Source organism: Carcharodon carcharias, chromosome 5 (genome assembly GCF_017639515.1).
Source record: "Carcharodon carcharias isolate sCarCar2 chromosome 5, sCarCar2.pri, whole genome shotgun sequence".
Lineage (NCBI taxonomy): Eukaryota > Metazoa > Chordata > Chondrichthyes > Lamniformes > Lamnidae > Carcharodon > Carcharodon carcharias.
In genome coordinates, this window is record NC_054471.1 from 138,166,973 (window position 1) to 138,186,895 (window position 19,923).

The 19,923-nt window shown below is 42.8% G+C and overlaps 1 protein-coding gene across 3 annotated transcripts in view; it reads right to left on the reverse strand.

Annotated features, from left to right (window-relative positions):
• Nucleotides 1-5,758: 5,758 nt before the first annotated feature.
• Nucleotides 5,759-19,923, reverse strand: part of LOC121277670 (collagen alpha-2(VIII) chain-like) — a 30,350-nt gene continuing 16,185 nt past the window's right edge. The window contains exons 1-2 of one of the 3 annotated variants that reach the window (XM_041187281.1): nucleotides 15,083-15,217; nucleotides 5,760-8,006 (exon numbers count right to left, since the gene is read on the reverse strand). In XM_041187281.1, the coding sequence (XP_041043215.1) occupies nucleotides 6,187-7,947 (1,761 nt within the window). In that variant the 5' untranslated portion in view covers nucleotides 7,948-8,006; nucleotides 15,083-15,217 and the 3' untranslated portion in view covers nucleotides 5,760-6,186. Of the gene's footprint in view, nucleotides 8,007-15,082; nucleotides 15,218-19,923 lie in introns of those variants that run through there. The other 2 variants (XM_041187280.1, XM_041187278.1) reach the window with 2 other exon arrangements.

Here is a 19,923-nt window from a genome sequence, read left to right on the forward strand (position 1 = left end):
TATTTGAATCAGTGTAACTATCATTCAATTTCATTTTTCTAGCTGACGAAAAGTATTTGGAGTCAGGTGTATGACACCGTGATTAGGATATTTATTTTTGTTATTGAAGTAGCGGGCGCTGGTTGGCTCGGTTGGCTAGATGGCTAGCATATGGCTCAGATTAATACCAACAGCATAGGATTCGATCCTTGTTCCAACTTAGGTAGACTTGGGGCCTGCCTCCTTGGCCTGCACATAGGAAAAAAATCACAGCACTTTGCAGTGTTTAGGAAAATAATTGCCAAGGTTCTGATCTTTGGGTAGAGAACTGAAGACAGAATCTATTTGGCTAGAGCTAAGGAACAAAACGGAACAATTACATTGCTTGGTGTAGTCCATAGGCTGCCAAATAGTGGGAAAGGCATAGAGGAACAAATTTGCAAGGAAATTACTGGGAGGTGCAAAAAATTATAAAGTACCTATAATGGGGGACTTGAGTTATCCAGATATAGACTGGGATAGTGTAAAGGGCAGAGAGGGATAAGAGTTCCTAGAGTGTGTTCCGGAAAATTTTCTTCAGCAGAATGTTTCCAGTCCAACAAGGAAGGAAGCTACTTCTAGACCTAGTTCTTGGAAATGAGATGGGCCGAGGAGATCAAGTGTCAGTGAGAGAACATTTAGGGGACAATGATCATTGTATCATAAGGTTTAGGCTGACTATGGAAAAGGACAAAGATCAGTGCAGAGTGAGAAAAATTAACTGGGGGAAAACGAATTTCAATGGGATAAGAATGGATCTGGGCCAAATAAATTGGAGTCAAGAGTTGGCAGGAAAAATGGTAGCTGATCAATATGCTACTTTCGAAGAAGAGATAATTTGGACACAGTCAGGTGTTGCGGTAAACAGATGAGACCACTCGAATCTGAGAGTTTTCTAGTAAACAAAAGTTTATTCAAGCATATGCTGGGAGATCTGCCTTCCCAAGGACCCTCTCACAATACAAAGTCTGTGACACAATTTATATATTTTAGTTATCACATTTTACGATGCTGCCTAGCACAATCTCCAGTTATGTACCTAATGAGCATATGTTTCATTATCTCACTGGGAGGCTGGAAAATGCTTTGGTCCTAATGCCCCCCAGTCTATGCTCCTATCACTCTAATATTTGTTTACCCATCCTGCAAAGGTCATTAAGTTGTGTTCCCAAAGTACCATACTCATGTGCCTATGTGTTGGCTATATTTCCCATCATGCTTAGAAAGAGCTCTTACAACTACACTTAAAGCTATTAATGCTAATAACTACATTTGTCTACCTTTAAAGCTGTTAATGCACATCTTGATATCAGTTTTAATATTAATTTATTTAATTCCCAATATCACAAGTTACATTCCCTCAAAAGGGAAAGGTAGGGCAAACAAATCCAGAAGTCCCTGGATGACAAAGGTGATAGAAATTAAGATAAAGAAGAAAAGGTGTACTTATGACAGATGTCAGGTAGAAAATACAATTGAAAACTAAGCCAATTATAGAAGGTTCAGAGGAGAGATGAAGAAGCATATAAGAGAAGCAAAGAGGGAGTATGATAAGACACTGGCAGCTAACATAAAATAAAATCCCAAAGTCTTCTATAGGCATATGAATATTAAAAGAGTGGTAAAAGGTAGGGCCAATTAGGGACCAAAAAGTGGATGCAGAGGGCATGACTGAGGTGTCACATGGAGGCAGAGGGCATGACTGAGGTGTTGAATGAATACTTTGCATATGTCTTTACCAAGGAAAAAGACACTACCCAGGCCATGATAAAAGAGAAAGTAATTCAGACACTAGATGTGTTTGAAATTGAAAGGGAGGAGGTATTCAATCGGTTATCTCTACTTAAAGTTGATAAGGTGCCAGGACCAGAAGAGATGCACCCAAAGCTGCTGAGGAAAGTGAGAGTGGGACTATATCATCGTTCTGTGGTATCTATCAGCACTGTGGGCATTCCTACACCACATGGACTGCAGCAGTTCAAGAAGGCAGCCCCCCACCACCTTCTCAAGGGCAATTAGGGATGGGCAATAAATGCAGGCCTAGCCAACGACGCCCACATCCCATAAATGAATAAAAACAAAAGAGACAGACGGGTGGCAGATGAAGTTCCATGTGCAGAAATGTGAAGTGATTCATTTTGAAAGGAAGAACATGGAGAGACAATATAAAATAAATGGTACACCTCTAAAGGTGTAGGAGCAGAAGGACCTGGGTGTATATGTATTTAAGTCATTGAAGGTGGCAAGACAGATTTAGAGGATGGTTAATAAAGGGTACAGTATTCTGAAATTTACTTATAAGGGCATAGAGTTCAAGAATAAAGAGGTTATGTTGAATTTGTATAAGTCACTAGTTCAGCCTCAGCTAGAGTATTGCATCTGGTACTGGGTGCCACACTTTAGGAAAGATATGAAGGCATTAGAGATGGTGCAGAAAAGATCCATGAGAATGAGTGTCGGATGAGGAATTTCAGTTATGGAGATAGATTGAAGAAGTTAGGACTGTTTTCCTTAGAGAAAAGAAGGCCAAGAGGAGATTTGTTAGAGATATTCAAAAAAATGAGGGGTCTGGACAGTGCAGATAGGAAGAAATTGTTCCCACTCATGAAAGGCTCAAGAATGAGAGGGCACAGATTTAAAGTAATTGGTAAAAGAAGCAAAAGTCTGGAATGCACTGCCTAAGAGTGTGGTGGAGGCAGGTTCATTTGAAGTACTTAAAAGGGAGTTAGACTGATATCTGGAAAGCAAGGATGTGCAGGGTTACAAGGAGAAGGCAGAGGAATGGCACTGGGTGAGTTGCTCATTTGGGGATCAAATGGTCTCCCTCTGCACTGAAACAATTTTGTGATTTTGTGAAGAATTGAGGTAGCAGGACTGCTAGAACTGTTCAGGTAAATGCAGCAAGGAAAACATTGATGATCATTGAGAAGTCATGCGTGACACCAGGGTATGTCCAGGGGAGAATAAGTGGAATGGGAAAAAGAGACCTTATAGTCTTAGAAATGGATAAATTGGTAGCACTTACTCCCACCCCTGGAGTCCGATAATTGTAGGTTCAAGTTTGCACACCAGAGACTTGAGCACATAATCTATACTGACACTTCAGTGCTGCATTGTTGGTGGTGCCATCTTTTGATATTTCCTTCATGTGGACATTAAAAATTCGATGACACTGTTTGAGGAAGAGCAGTGAAGTAATCTTCAATGTCCTGGCCAATATTTATTCCACAACCAGCTTCACAAAACAGATCATTATCACTTGTTGTTTGTCGGACTTTGGTATACATAAATTGGCTGCCATTTTTGCTAAATTACAACATTGGCTGCACTTCAGAAGTATTTCATTGGCTTTAAAGCACTCTTGAGTGCCCTGAAGTCACTAAAGATGCTATATAAATAGGGTGGCCATATTTCCCTACGCTGTATATGGGATATTTGGTAAAATTACACATATTCCAGTGAGTTCAATGGCAATCAATCAGAATTATGCTTTTTAAAATTGTGATGGAAGTATAATAATTTTCATAATATTTTTCTGGTTTATTGTAAAGTAGGTTTGTGGGAGTAAGTATATTTGGGTTTGTCTGGGTGATTTAATTACATTTGGACTCAAGTAGACCGCAAGCTTTAAATTGTCAGAAGAAGCTAGGTGCTGAATGTGCTAATGAGTAAACATGGATGTTGGCTTAGCATGTAAGATGTGAAGGGAATTTGTATTTTTAGATAAAGGAAGAGATTTGGATTTCAAAAAAATTTTAGTCTGATCACAATTAGCCAGATAGGCAAGGCAAAGGAGTGTATTTATTTGTGAGGGGCAAGGGTGAAGATGAGGGGGGCAAAGGGGAGGGAAGACTGTAGAATGGCTGTGAGAGAGAAGGGCAAACCTAAGTGAGCCTTTCTGGGGTCACCCTCTAACTTGTTGTTGCTGCAAGAGTGAACAGGCGTCAGTTTAGAGAGAAAGGAGGAAGATTTTCTTGGGATAAAAGCCACTGAAAGGCAGTGGTGAGCAGCCTTCGTGAAGCATGCGGTGGTGTAGGTACATGTATGATGACATCAATGTTATGACATACAAATGTAGAGTTTACTGAGGTTTCATATTGATATGGGTATCAAACAACATTGCCCAAAAGGCAAGATAAGAGTGTTGAGGAAGAAATTTCTGCAAATACTTGTCACAGCAGAACCCAGAACAGACCTTGGAATCAATATGCACAGAGAAAGCTACAGAACTAGTTTCACATGTTTAATTAGAACATACAGGAACATTTAAACCTGATTGGCTATGGAGATTTGTATCTCTGATGTGATAGGATTCATGGAGTTTTCATGTTTTGTATTTGTCTGTGTTGCTGACAAGAGTACCACATACCAACTTCTCAGGAGAGAAGTGACTGATGCTCATAATAAAAGAGTCAGGATTGCTATGAGTTTTGTTTGGACATTATTTATATTAGTAGCTTTAGTTATATTTTTAGCTCAGTTAAGTAGACATAATAGAATTTTATTATCCTGTATTTAAGAATAAAGATTTCTCATAAAATAATTAAGCGTCCACAAGGCAATTTCTCATACTGAATTTGTTCTATGACTTTGCTGCCAGGGTAAAGAAGCAGGATTTAATAGAATGACAGTTAAATTCAACTTGAAGGTAATTATCTTCTGAAATCTGATCGATGGAGAAATAACTGTATTGAAAACATGCATTCCTATAGCATCTGACCAGATCTAAAAGCACTTTGTGTGTAATGGGGCAGAAATACAGAGGCTCCTTTTGTGATGAAGTGGTGTAGTTCTGACTTAATAGCCAGAACATGGGACGTAAGCCAGATATGCCAGAGTTACACACATTCTCAAAATAAACACTGGGGGCTGAATTTTACCCTCGTCAGGGGGATATTGAAGGGCAGGCACGCACAGGCATGCTTCCGATCCAATCGGAGGCGCGGTGCCATTTTACATGGGCAGGCTAATTAAGGCCCGCCCAGCATGACGTCCGCACAGAAGCACTATGTGCTCCCTGTGCGGACGGGGGGAATGAAAGGCATGAATGGGGCGTGGCGAGTGTGTGGGGCAGCAAGGGAGTGTGAGGAGTGAGGACTTGAAGGCTTTTTTTTCTTTTATTCTTTATTTTATTTAATTCAGCATAGTGCAGGAAAACAGAGGGAGTCCCATCGAGCAGCCCCTATGTGCTTTTGGCAACCTCCCCACTTGTTCCTGGAAGAGCAGGCCTGACTTCCAATCCAGCCCATCATCCCCGTGGCCATTTTTTAATTCTCCTAGCTCTGCGCACCCAACCCGGGAGTGATAATCTGGACCTAATGTAGTCATATTTTAAAACTCTTGGGGCAGGACTTTCTTATCCCAGCCAGGCTAGGAAAGGAAGCAGGCAGATGTCAGGTAGGCACTAAAAATAGCGCATGTCTGCAAGCATGACCCAGACCTTCCTGTCGCTTGCCATTTCAACACTCCACCCTGCTCTCATGCCCACATGTCTGTCCTTGGCCTGCTGCATTGTTCCAGTGAATCTCAATGCAAACTGGAGGAACAGCACCTCATCTTCCGACTAGGCACTTTACAGCCTTCCGGACTTAATATTGAGTTCAACAACTTCAGATCATGAACACTCTCCTCCAACTCCACCCCCTTTCCAACACCCCCCCCCCAAACTTTTCCAATAATTTATAATTTTTATATTTTTTATATATTTTTTTCTTTTCCCACCTATTTCCATTATTTTAAATGTATTTCCATCCATTGCTTTATCTCTACCTTTTAGCCTATTTCCCCACTTGAAGGTGCTCTTCCAAATATGGAATTTAACTTACACAGGAGCCCTGATGATTTCTTCCCATATGTGATGGAAATTTTCCTTTTGATATTTTTCTAATAAGTATCTTTTATTTATTGAGTAGCATACACATGAACACAGATACATCATGCAAAACAGCAATATGTTCATATACCAGATAACTCCAGCACAAAGGCATATGGTCATTAGATAAACAAGCTTCTCATTAAATGGCACTTTGATAATTTATCAATTCATCCTGTCCTGCATGCCTGTATATTTATCTTTTAAATAAATTTTATTTCTTGATCAAAAATCCTTTGTTATCATTCAAACGGTCATGCAGTGAAATCACTTGGATCAACCATTCACAATTCTACCTATTCCAGTGGATTGGTTCGGTGAACCAGAAATCCTGAAAAGGATGATTGCATTTTATTGGAGGAATATAAACCATTAAACTGTTCTGAAGGCAACTGTAAATATATTTTATCTACTTTCTGTAGCTTTAACACAGCACTCCCTGAAGCTTGATCAATCTTTTTTTCCTTGTAGTCATCATATGTGTGGAGAACTGGTTTATCATTTTTATACAATGCAACGTGAATACTTCTGCCTTTGATGTAGATGTGATATGAAAAATAGTAGATGCCTGGTATTTGACATGTAAAAACTCCAGTTTCTGCATCATAGACATTGGCTTGATTGTACAGTGTTCTGTCAAAAACTATTGGTATTCCTGTTGTTGAATATGGAGTGGAGAGAATGGCTTTAAAACCTTGATCAGTATTTGACACTGACTGTATGACAGTTTCCTGCAGTGGCCCTGGGGCACCCGATGGACCCGGTGGACCTGTTGGACCTGGTGGACCAGGGATGCCTGGAAGTCCCTGTATTTCTGCATCACTAGATGTTTCCATGTCTCCCGTCAACAGGGTTCCAGATAGCAAAAAGTTGGAACGGCCTGGTGGACCTTGTTTTCCTGGATCTCCTCTGATGCCTTTTTGTCCTGGAGGACCTTGTGACCCATTTGGACCTTGTTTGCCAATTTCTCCGGTAGGTCCAGGTGGTCCATAATTGCCTTGAATCCCCAATGGTCCTTGAAAACCAGAAGCACCGTGTATACCAAATTCACCAGGCCTACCTCTGGGCCCTTTATCACCCTGTGGACCGGGTGGTCCCTGTTTTCCTTGTGACCCTGGGATACCGTCTTCTCCTGGAATTCCTGATTTTCCGGGAGCACCTGTTGGTCCTTCATCACCTTGTAATCCAGGAATTCCATGCAGCCCTAATGCACCAGGTTCTCCTGGAGATCCTGGATTGCCATCTTCACCTGGAACACCTTGCAAACCTGGTAATCCTGTTGGACCTGTAAATCCTATGGGTCCTGCCATACCAAATTCTCCATCTATTCCTGGATCTCCTTTCGCACCAGCATAGCCATGCATGCCTCTGGGGCCAGCATCACCTTTAAGGCCTGGCAAACCTGAATTTCCAGTAGCTGGTAGACCAAGTTTACCTGGCACTCCCTTTGGACCTGGAGAACCCTTGATCCCAGGAAGCCCTGCAAGACCTTGTTTACCATCTACTCCTGGCATTGAAATTGATATACCAGGTGGACCCCGTAATCCTCTTTCACCAGGTAGACCTGCAGCTCCAGGTCTACCAGATTCTCCATTTTCACCTTTCTCTCCTGATATGCCATGGATACCAGGAATTCCTGGTAGACCTGCAATTACTTCTCCAAGAGGTCCTGGCTCACCGCTTGGCCCTGGATAACCCCTTTCTCCTCTGAATCCAGGAAGGCCAATTTCATCATCACCTTTTGCCCCATACAGACCCGGACTTCCTGGTTCTCCAAGTTTTCCACATTCACCTTTTAACCCTGGAGAACCTGGTGATCCTTGGGAACCAGCCTCGCCATCAACAGATTTTGTACTGACTCCAGGAGCACCTACTGGTCCTGGGCGCCCTTGTAGTCCTTGCTGTCCTTGAGGCCCTATGTCACCAGTTGGTCCAGAAAATCCTCTTTCACCCTTTTCTCCTGGTTTTCCTGTTATTCCTGGCTGTCCCACATAGTTTACTCCTGGTATTCCTGGCTGTCCAGGTGATCCACACATGCCTGGAGGCCCTGTATTCATAGAACCTTTTGCTCCTGATGGGCCTCTTGGTCCAGGTAACCCCCGTGGACCTCTGATACCTATGAAAAGAAATAGGCACGGTTTACATTGTGACACCAATAATATGTATTCCACATCATGTAATATTATTCTCCTGAACTTTACTAATTAATCTCTTATTGTCTTAAATCTAATAAAGAATTCAGGAAAAATGTAGTTGCCCAGAGAATGATTAGAATGTGGAACCTGCTACAATGGGAAGGATTTGAGTGTTTTTTTTTAAATCATTCATAAAATGTGGGCATCAATGGCAAGGATATGTTTCCAGTGTATTGTAGCATAGTGGATATGTTACTGGCCCAGTAGTCCAGAAGCCAGAACTTATACTCCAGGGTTCAAGTTTCACCATGGCAGCTGGGGAATTAAAGATCAGTTACTTATATAAATCTAGAATTAAAAAAAAACTAGTTTTGGTAATAATGACTATGTGACTACTAGATTGTTGTAAAAACATGTCTGCCTCACTAATATCCTTTAGGGAAGGAAACCTGCAGTTCTTACCTGATCTGGCCTATATGTGACTCCAGACTCCAACAATGTGGTTAACCCTTAACTGCCCTCTGAAAGCTTCTTAGTTGTATCAAAATCCAGGAACTGCAGTAGTTTAATGAAGTGTCTCACCACCATCTTCTTAAGGGAAACTTGGGGGGTTGGGGGTGGGAGGGAGTAACAAATGCTGATCTTGCCAGTGATGCCCACATCGCGTGAATAAATAAATTAAAAAATACAGAGATACATATAAACTAAAGCTGGGTAAACATATGACAGGGAATTTTTTTTTATATTCATTCACAGGATGAGGGTTTCTCTGGGCCAGCATTTATTTCCCATACCTAGTTATATTGAGCAGGCGGTGGTGAATTGCCTTCTTGAACCGCTACAGTTCATTTGCTGTAGTTACACCTACAGTGCTGTTAGGAAGGGAATTCCAGGATTTTGACCATAGAAAGTTATGCTGATTTCATTAGATGAAGTGAAGAGGGAGGAGGATCATGGAGAGTATAAACAGCAGACATGGACCAGTTTGTCTAAATGGCTTATTTCTATGCTTTAAATTCTACATCATTCCAAGTCTGTCCATCTGTTCAGCCTGTATTTTTTATACATTTGTCAGATGGCATCATTATGAATGCTTGGCTGAGCTCCAATGCTATCTAATGGACTTAGTCATCATTACACAGCTGCAAAAGGAACTGATGGCTTTGTTTGATTAACAGTTTTATGAACATGTAATGAGTTTATTTTTCTTTTAAGTGTTTTTTTGAAAGCCTGTTTGTTTATTTGGACAAGCTTGGATGTTAATGGATGAAAGTTTTTTTTCCGATCGGACTTTCACTGACTGTGTTTGACAGTTTTATGAGCTTGTAAGGAGGTGATATTTCTCAAAGGAAATTTTGAAAGGCTGTAATTTCAAGCACATTTCAAAAACCTGCCAGTGTTGTCATATGGCTGATTGATTCTGCACCTGGTGGCTACTGGAAGAGTGCTTCAAAGGCTCAGAAGTTGTCAAGACAATAAATCAATGTGAAACCAAACCACAGGGTCCCTTTTTACATTCATATCTGATTCTCCATATTGTAGAATACAGAAGAGAACTTTATCCACTGGAAAAAAGTACTCTGATACATCTGAACTCTTACACAATGATGGTCAAATTGTCTCATACCTTTTAAGGACAGAGCTCTATGATCAATCACTGCATTGATAACATATTTAACTTTTCAAACAGCATCAGAATCCAACAGTTGAAGCTGGCAACAGCTTTTAAACTTACTTGTTAAATTGCTCCTCACTCTACAGCAGGCTTCTCCCAAGGCTCACACAAACTGACATACCTGGTGCGGTTCCTACAGCCTTCAGGAACCCACTTAGCTCCACAGAATTAGCAACCTAAAGGAAAACTGAATTTGGAGCGAGAATTTGAAATAGCAACCCAACATTACTTTAAGTGCATGTCGAGTCGCAAGCCAATGAAAATGATGGGTGGTAAGAATAGGAGGGTAATTGTGAAATTACAGCCTCACACCCCTCCCATTTGGGCTTCCCAATGTGGGTTTGCTCAGAATTGGGAGATGAAAATTCAGCCCATTGTCCAGTCAAGTATCCCTATGGCCTATCTAAACCCAAGTCCCTTACCCACTCCCATGTGCATTTGTACCCCAGCCACCTGTGCCCCAAACCCCATTCCTGGACAGTGTCAATGCACTGGACTGGCAGATACCAACACTTCACTATCAGTTGGTGCCTTACGATACAGCCTGGCATTCCAGGCACATCAGGTGTGGACCATGATGATCATTAAATTATGAGTTGAAAAAAAAGCAAAATCCTCCAAATCAAAAATAAAAACAGTCACTGGTGGGAATAGTATTTTCTGTTTTTATAAATTGTGCATTATCTGGCAATGTCTGCCCATTTTTCCAGCCTCTGGTTACTTTGTCAGCCCCCTTGAATATTGCATCTAGTTCTGGCTACTGAGACACAAAGGGCACATCCAAACCCTTGCAGATGACACAAAAAAGCAAGGTTGATCTCCAATGATAGGGAACTGAAGGAAATGGGACTTTCCTGCTTTGATCAGAAGTAACCGAAAGGTGATCTGATTCTGTTATGTATGACAGAAATGGTATGGAAAAGTTAGACCCAGAACACTACATCAAAGTGGACTTATATAGTGGGAAAGAGGAACAAGTTCAAAGTAGTCAAGGACAAAGTTAGGACTAATGTTTGGAAATTCTTGTTCACACAAATACTAATTAACATAACAATGTTCTTCTGGGTAGCAGTTGAGGCAAAAGCTTGGGAACATTGAAGTGGCCATTACCAAGGAGAAGGTGCTAGGAAAACTGAAAGGTCTGAAGGTGGATAAATCACCTGGACCAGATGGATTACACCCCAGAGTTCTGAAGGAGATAGCTGAAGAGATAGTGGAGGCATTAGTGGTGATCTTTCAAGAATGACTCGAGTCAGGGAGGGTCCCAGAGGACTGGAAAATCGCTAATGTAACCCTGCTGTTTAAGAAGGGAATAAGGCAAAAGACAGAAAATTACAGGCCAATTAGCCTGACCTCGGTCATTGGTAAAATTTTAGAGCCCATTATTAAGGGTGAGATTTCAGAATACTTGGAAGTGCATGGTAAAATAGGGCAAAGTCAGCATGGTTTCATCAAGGGGAAATCATGCCTGACAAATCTGTTAGAATTCTTTGAGGAAGTAACGAGTAGGTTAGACGAAGGACAGCCAATGGATGTTATCTATTTGGACTTCCAGAAGGCCTTTGACAAGGCGCCGCACAGGAAGCTGCTCAGTAAGATAAGGGCCCATGGTGTTAGAGGCAAGGTACTAGCATGGATAGAAGATTGGCTGTCTGGCAGGAGGCAGAGAGTGGGATAAGGGGGTCTTTCTCAGGATGGCAGCCGGTGACTAGTGGAGTTCCGCAGGGGACAGTATTGGGACCACAACTTTTCACTTTATACATTAATGATCTAGATGAAGGAACTGAGGGCATTCTGGCTAAGTTTGCAGATGACACAAAGATAGGTGGAGGGACAGGTAGTATTGAGGAGGCAAGGAGGCTGCATAAGGACTTGGACAGGTTAGGAGAATGGGCAAAGAAGTGGCAGATGGAATCCAACGTGGGCAATTGTGAGGTCATGCACTTTGGTAGGAAGAATAAAGGCATAGAGTATTTTCTAAATGGGGAGAGAATTCAGAAATCTGGAGTGCAAAGGGACTTGGGGGTCCTAGTCCAGGATTCTCTTAAGGTTAACTTGCAGGTTAAGTTGGTAGTTAGGAAGGCAAATGCAATATTGGCATTTATTTCAAGAGGACTCGAATATAAAAGCAGGGATGTGCTGCTGAGGCTTTATAAGGTCAGACCACATTTAGAATATTGTGAGCAACTTTGGGCCCTATATCTCAGGAAGGATGTTCTGGCCCTGGAGAGGGTCCAGAGGAGGTTCACGAGAACGAACATATGAGGAACGTTTGAGGACTCTGGGTCTTTACTCGATGGAGGAGGGATCAGTTTGAAACTTACAGAATACTGAAAGGCCTGGATAGAGTGGACATGGGAAGGTTACGGGGAGAAGGTGGGGAGAATGGGGTTGAGAAACTTATCAGCCATGATTGAATGGTGGAGCAGACTCGATGGGCCAAATGGCCTAATTTCTGCTCCTATGTCTTATCATCTTAAACAGTTGGACCTAATAGCTGAACTTAGAATTAGCCCTCTTTTGAATGGGCCTTTTTTTATTTACTCATTCATGGGGTGTGGATGTCACTGGCTAGGCCAGCATTTACAGCCCATTCCTAATTGCCCTTGAAAAGATGGTGGTGAGCCACTTTCCTGAATTTCTGGAGTCCATGTTGTGCAGGATCTGTTAGGAAGGGAGTTCAGGATTTTGATCCAGTGACTGTGCAGGAACGGCAATACAGTTCCAAGGCAGGCTAGTGTGTGGCTTGGAGGGGAAATTGCAGATGGTGGTGTTCCCATTCATCTGCTGCTTTTGTCCTTCTAGATGGTAGAGATCACAGGTTTGTAAGGTGCTGTTGAAAGAGTCTAGGTAAGTTGCTGCAGTGCATCTTCTATATAGTACACACTACTGCCACTAGTGGAGGGAATGGATGTTGAAGGTGCTGAATGGGGTCCCAATCAAGAGGGCTGCTTTGTCCTGGATGGTTTCGAGCTTCTTGAGTATTGTGGGAGCTGCACTCATCCAGGCAAGTGGAAAGTATTCCATCACACTCCTGATTTGTGCCATGTAGATGGTGGACAGGCTTTGGGAGTCAGGAGGTGAGTTACTCACTGCAGGATTCCAAGCCTCTGACCTGCTCTTGTAACCACAGTATTTATATGAATAGTCCAGTTCAGTTTCTGATCAATGGTAACCCCAAGGATATTGATGGTGGGAGATTCATTGATGGTTATGGTATTGACTGTCGAGGAAAGATGGTTGGATTTTCTCTTGTTGAAGCTGGTCATTGCCTGACACTTGTGTGGCGCAGAAGTTACTTGCCACTTATGAGCCCAAGCCTGAATATTGTCCAGGTCTTGCTGCATAAGGGCATGGACTGCTTTTGTATCTGAGGAGATGCGAATGATGCTGAACATTGATGAATCATCAGCGAACATCCCCACTTCTGACCTTATGATGATAGGAAGGTCATTGGTGAAGCAGTTGAAGATGGTTGGGCCTAGGAAACTACCCTGAGGAACTCTTACAATGATATCTTGGGACTGAGATAATTGATCTCCAACAACCAGAACGATCTTCCTCCAACCATAGAACCATAGAACAGTTATGGCAAAGAAAGAGGCCATTTGGCCCATCAAGTCTGCGCCTGCTAAAAAGAAACTAGCCATCCATTCTAATCCCATATTCAAGCATCCGGTCCATAGCCTTGCAGGTTACAGCACTTCAAGTGCAGATCCTGATACCTTTTAAATGAGTTGAGGGTTGCTGACTCCACCACCAAAGCAGGAAGCAAATTCCAGACACCCACCATCTTCTGGGTGAAGAGGTTTTTTTTTCATGTCCCCTCTAATCCTTCTTCCAAGTACCTTAAGTCAGTCCCCTTTTAATTAACCTCTCTGCTAGGGGAAACAGGTCTTTCCTGTCTACTCTATCTAGGAGCCTCATAACCTTGTACATCTCAATTAAGTCACCCGTAAGCCTCCACTGTTCCAATCTTCCTTCACAGCTGAAATTTTCAAGCCCTGGCAACATTCTTGTAAATCTCTTTTGCATTCTCTCCAGAGCAATGATGTCCATCCTGTAATGTGGTGACCAGGATTTTACACAAAATTTCAGCTGCGGCCAAACTAGCATTTTATACAGTTCCATCACTACATCCCTATATTCTATACCTCTACAATAAAGGAAAGTATTCAATATGCTTTCTTGACCACCTTATCCATCTGTCCTGCCACTGCAAGGACCTGTAAGCATGCACTCCAAGGTCTCTCACTTCTGCTACCCCTCTCAATATCTTGCTGTTTATTGGGGAATCATGTTGTTTGTTTGCCCTCTCCAAATGCATTACCTCACATTTCTCTGGATTGAATTCCATTTGCCACTTTTTGGCCCACCCAACAAAACCATTGATATCATTCTGGAGTCAACAGCACTACCACTTCACAATTAACTACATGGCCAATTTTTGTGTCACCTGTAAATTCCTCAGTCATACCTCCCACAGTTAAGTCCAAATTATTAATATGTTCAACAAACAGCAAGGGCCCCAACACTGAGCCCTACTGGACGCCACTGGAACCGCTTTCCATTCGCAAAAACATCCATCGACTATTACCCTTTGTTCCCTGTCACTGAACCAATTTTGAATCCAACTCACCACATTCCCCTGTATCACATGGGCTTTTACTTTTCTGACCAGTCTGCCATATGGAGCCATATCAAACGCCTTACTAAAATCCATGTAGAAAACATCCACATCCACTACTCATCAATTCTTGTTACTTCCTCAAAAAAATTGATTAAATTAGTAAGACATGACCTTCCCCTAACAAAACCATGCTGACTATCCCCGATTAATCCGTTCCTTTCTAAGTGACAGTTTATTCTGTCTCTCGGAATAGATTCTAATAATTTGCCCACCACCAAAGTCAGACTGACTGGTCTTTAATTTTCTGGCCTGTCCCTCGCACCCTTTTTAAACAATGGCACAACGTTCACAGGCCTCCACTCCTCTGGGACCTCACCTCCATCTAGTGAGGATTAGAAAAAATCCTCAGAGCATCCATTATTTCCTCCCTGGATTCCATTAACAGACTGGGATACCATCCATCCAGCCCTGGTGATTTATCCACCTTCAAGGGTGTCAGTCCCTACAGTACTTCCTCGCTCATTACTCTTAAGGTATCTATTATTTCACAATCCTCCTCTTTAACTAAAATATCTGCATCATCCATCTGCTCAGTGAAGACAGAGACAAAGTACTCACTAAGAACCCTGCCCATATCTTCTGCATCAATGCATGAATTACCTTATACATCCCTCATAGGCCCTACCGTTTCATTAGTTTCCTCTTGCTCTTAATGTACTAATAAAACATCTTTGGGTTTTCCTTGATTTTACCTGCCAATATTTTTGCATATCTTCTCTTTGCTTTCCTAATACCCAGGAGGAAACGCCTCTAACAATCAGAGTCTTCTTGCCAACCAATCACCACTTTCTTCTCATGCAGTATAAAGTTGTTGTTTCTCCTGATACTGGTATTCTTGTGATTGTCCTGATGAATGCAAGATGAAAATCTTTGACAAGATGTCTTTTATTTGTATTATGGTCACTATCTCCAAAATGGTCACCCACTGCTACTTTGTCCACTTGCCCAGCTTCAATTCCTAATACTAAATCTAGAATTGCACCCTGTCTCGTTGGGCTTGTTGCATGCTGGCTAAAAAAAGTTCAAGAGAGTCGGGGGGCAGAGGAAAGTATGGTGGCTATTACCAAGGAGAAGGTGCCAGGAAAACTGAAAGGTCTGAAGGTGGATAAATCACCTGGACCAGATGGATTACACCCCAGAGTTCTGAAGGAGATAGCTAAAGAGATAGTGGAGGAGTTAGTGGTGATCTTTCAGGGATCACTGGAGTCAGGGAGGGTCCCAGAGGACTGGAAAATCGCTAATGTAACCCCCCTGTTTAGGAAGGGAGTGAGGCAAAAGACAGGAAATTACAGGCCGATTAGCCTGACATCGATCGTTGGTAAAATTTTAGAATCAATTATTAAAGATGAGATTTCAGAATACTTGGAAGTGCATGGTAGAATAGGGCAAAGTTAGCATGGTTTCATCAAGGGGAGGTCATACCTGACAAATCTGTTAGAATTCTTTGAGGAGGTAACGAGTAGGTTAGACGAAGGACAGCCAATGGATGTTATCTATGTGGACTTCCAGAAGGCCTTTGACAAGGTGCAGCACAGGAGGCTGCTCAGTAAGATAAGGGCCCATGGTGTTAGAGGCAAGGTACTAGCATGGATGGAAGATTGCCTGTCTGGCAGGAGGCAGAGAGTGGGATAAGGGGGTCTTTCTCAGGATGGCAGCCGGTGACTAGTGAAGTTCCGCAGGGGTCAGTGTTGGGACCACAACTTTTCACTTTATACATTAATGATCTAGATGAGGGCATTCTGGCTAAGTTTGCAGATGATACAAAGATAGATGGAGGGACAGGTAGTATTGAGGAGGCAAGGAGGCTGCATAAGGACTTGGACAGGTTAGGAGAATGGGCAAAGAAGTGGCAGATGGAATCCAACGTGGGCAATTGTGAGGTCATGCACTTTGGTAGGAAGAATAAAGGCATAGAGTATTTTCTAAATGGGGAGAGAATTCAGAAATCTGGAGTGCAAAGGGACTTGGGGGTCCTAGTCCAGGATTCTCTTAAGGTTAACTTGCAGGTTAAGTTGGTAGTTAGGAAGGCAAATGCAATATTGGCATTTATTTCAAGAGGACTCGAATATAAAAGCAGGGATGTGCTGCTGAGGCTTTATAAGGTCAGACCACATTTAGAATATTGTGAGCAATTTTGGGCCCTGTATCTCAGGAATGGTGTGCTGGCCCTGGAGAGGGTCCAGAGGAGGTTCACGAGAACGATCCCAGGAATGAAAGGCTTAACATATGAGGAATGTTTGAGGACTCTGGGTCTATACCAGGTGGAGTTTAGAAAGATGAGGGGAGATCTGATTAAAACTTACAGAATACTGAAAGGCCTGGATAGATTGGACATGGCGAAGATGTTTCCATTAGTAGGAGAGACTAGGACCCGAGGGCACAGCCTCAGAGTAAAAGGAAGACCTTTTAGAACAGAGATGAGGAGAAACTTCTTTAGCCAGAGACTGTTGAATCTATGGAATTCATTGTCACAGAAGGCTGTGGAGGCCAGGTCATTGAGTGTATTTAAGACTGAGATAGATAGGTTCTTGACTGGTAAGGGGATCAAAGGTTACAGGGAGAAGGCGGGGTAATGGTGTTGAGAAACTTATCAGTCATGATTGAATGGCGGAGTAGACTCGATGGGCCGAATAGCCTAATTTCTGCTCCTATGTCTTATGGTCTTAACATGATGGAGGTTATCCTCTGTGTGAAGACAAGATTTAGTCTCCACTAGGAGTGAGTAGTGGTCACTCTTAGCAACACTGTCATGGACAGATACATTTGCAACAGGTAGATTAGTGAGGATAAAAACAAAAAACTGCAGATGCTGGAAATCCAAAACAAAAACAGAATTACCTGGAAAAGCTCAGCAGGTCTGGTAGCATCGGCGGAGAAGAAAAGAGTTGACATTCGTTAGTTCTGTTGAAGGGTCATGAGGACTCGAAACATCAACTCTTTTCTTCTCCGCCGATGCTGCCAGACCTGCTGAGTTTTTCCAGGTAATTCTGTTTTTGTTTTAGATTAGTGAGAATGAGATCAAGTAGTTTTTTCCCTTTTGTTGGTTCCCTCAGCCCCTGCCGCAGACCCAGTCTGGCAGCTATGTCCTTTAGGACTCGGCCAGCTCGTTCAGTAGTGGTGCTACCGAGACACTCCTAGTGATGGACATTGAAATCCCCCACCCAGAGAACATTCTGCGCCCTTGCCACCCTCAGTCTTTCTTCCAACTGGTGTTCAACATGGAGGAGCACTGAATCATCAGCTGGGATGGGGAGGTAGATGGTAATAAGCAGATGTTTTCCTTGCTCATGTTTGACTTGATGCTATGAGACTTCATAGGGTCCAGAGTCAATATTGAGAACTCCCAGGGCAACTCCCTCCCATCTGTATACATCACTGGGCTGCCACCTCTGGTGGATCTGCTCTGCCAATGGGACAGGACAGGATTGTGATGGTGGAGTGTGGGACATTGTCTGTAAAGTATGATTTGGTAAGTATGTCAGGCTGTTGCTTGTCTAGCCTGTAGGACTGCTGTCCAAATATTGGCACAAGCCCCCAGATGGTTGCAGGGTCGACAGGGCTGGGTGTGCTGTTGTTGTTTCTGGTGCTGGGGTGGATGACGGGTGGTCTGCCCAGTTTGATTCCTTTTAGGCTTCATAGCAGTTTGATGCAACTGACTAGTTTGCCTAGGCCATTTCAGAGAGCATTTAAAAGTCAACCACATTGCTATTGGTCTGGAGTCACATGTAGTCCAGGCTAGGTAGGGATAGCAGATTTCCTTCCTTTAAAGATATTAGTGAACCAGATGGATTTTTATAACAATCGACAATGGTTTTGTTGACACTATTACTGAAACTAGTTTTCAACTCCAAATTTTATTAATTGAATTTAAATTCAATCAGCTGCCGTCGTGGGATTTGAAGGATAACGAATCCAATGACATTCCCACTATAGCACCGCTTCCCCCTTGTGATCTTAGAAAATAATTTTCATGTATAATGGAAACTCCAACACTCCACCCCACTCCCATCCCCACCTCTACCTCCAACCCCTCCCCCAACCGATCCCAACCCCACCCCCATCCCACCCCCACCGCCAATCCCACCCCACCCCCATCGCAACCCCACTCCCCAATCCCAACACCCCCCCCACCCCATCCCCACCCCTTGTCTCCAACCCTAACCCCATCCCATCCCACCACCGCCCCATTCAGGGTTTTTGAATGGTGTGGGCCGACGCAATAAAGAGAGACATTTTAAAATCAAACAGTAAGCAATTATTCCATGAAAAAAAAAACATAAAAATATAATTAGACAGAGAAAAGAACAAACAGAAAGGAACTTCAGAGGGGCAAGTTTTTCTTTAAGTAAATACGGAATCATTGGAACAATAAGCAGTACCAGCTGTTTCCCAGCAGATGATGCTGTCGTACTTTATTAAAAATCAATGTCACATTTGTTTCACAACAAAAACAGAAATACCTGGAAAAACTCAGCAGGTCCAGCAGCATCGGTGGAGAAGAGCAAAGTTGACATTTCGAGTTCTCTTGACCCTTCAACAGAACTAAGTAGAAATAGAAAAGGGGTGAAGTATAAGCTGGTTTAAGGGGGGGCGGGTGATGGAAAGAAGAGGTGGGGGGTGTGGTTTGTTGGGACAAGAAAGCAGTGATAGGAGGAGATAACCAAAAGATGTCACAGACAAAAGAACAAAGAGGTGTTGAAGGTGGTGATATTGTCTAAAAGAATGTGCTAATTAAGAGTGGAGAGCAGGACAAGCAAGGTAGCTCTAGTGGGGGTGGGGTGAAATAAACAATGGGTGGAATACATTTAAAAATAATGCAAATAGGTGGGAAAAGAAAAACCTATATAAATTATTGGAAAAAACAAAAGCGAGGGGGAAGAAACGGAAAGGGGGTGGGGATGGAGGAGGGAGTTTAAGATCTAAAGTTGTTGAACTCAATATTCAGTCTGGAAGGCTGCAAAGTGCCTAGTCAGAAGATGAGGTGCTGTTCCTCCAGTTTGCGTTGAGCTTCAGTGGAACAATGAAGCAAGCCAAGGACAGAACAGGGCAAGGCAGGGCAAGAGAGCAGGGTGGAGTGTTAAAATGGCAAGTGACAGGGAGGTCTGGGTAATGCTTGCGGACAGACCGAAAGTGTTCTGAAAAGCGGTCACCCAGTCTGCGTTTGGTCTCTCCAATGTAGAGGAAACCGCATTGGGAGCAACGAATGCGGTAGACTAATTTGGGGGACATGCACGTGTGCAACTCGGTTCCTCTACCTAAAGAGAGTGAAACTTGTATTCATTTTTGCTGATTCCTACAAATCATTGTCCACTCTGCTTTGAATTGGCAGTGTAGTTTTGTTTCTAATTATACACGACCCAAGTGTGTGCACCTCTTTTAATCAGTTTGTCTGTGCTATATGGAAAATGATCCCAGTCCTTCCTATGCTGGGCATACAAAACCAGCAAGGTAAGGCAAATACAGGGATTTTTTTTATTCATTCACAGGGTGTGGGCTTCGCTGGCTAGACCTTAATTTATTGCCCATTGCTAGT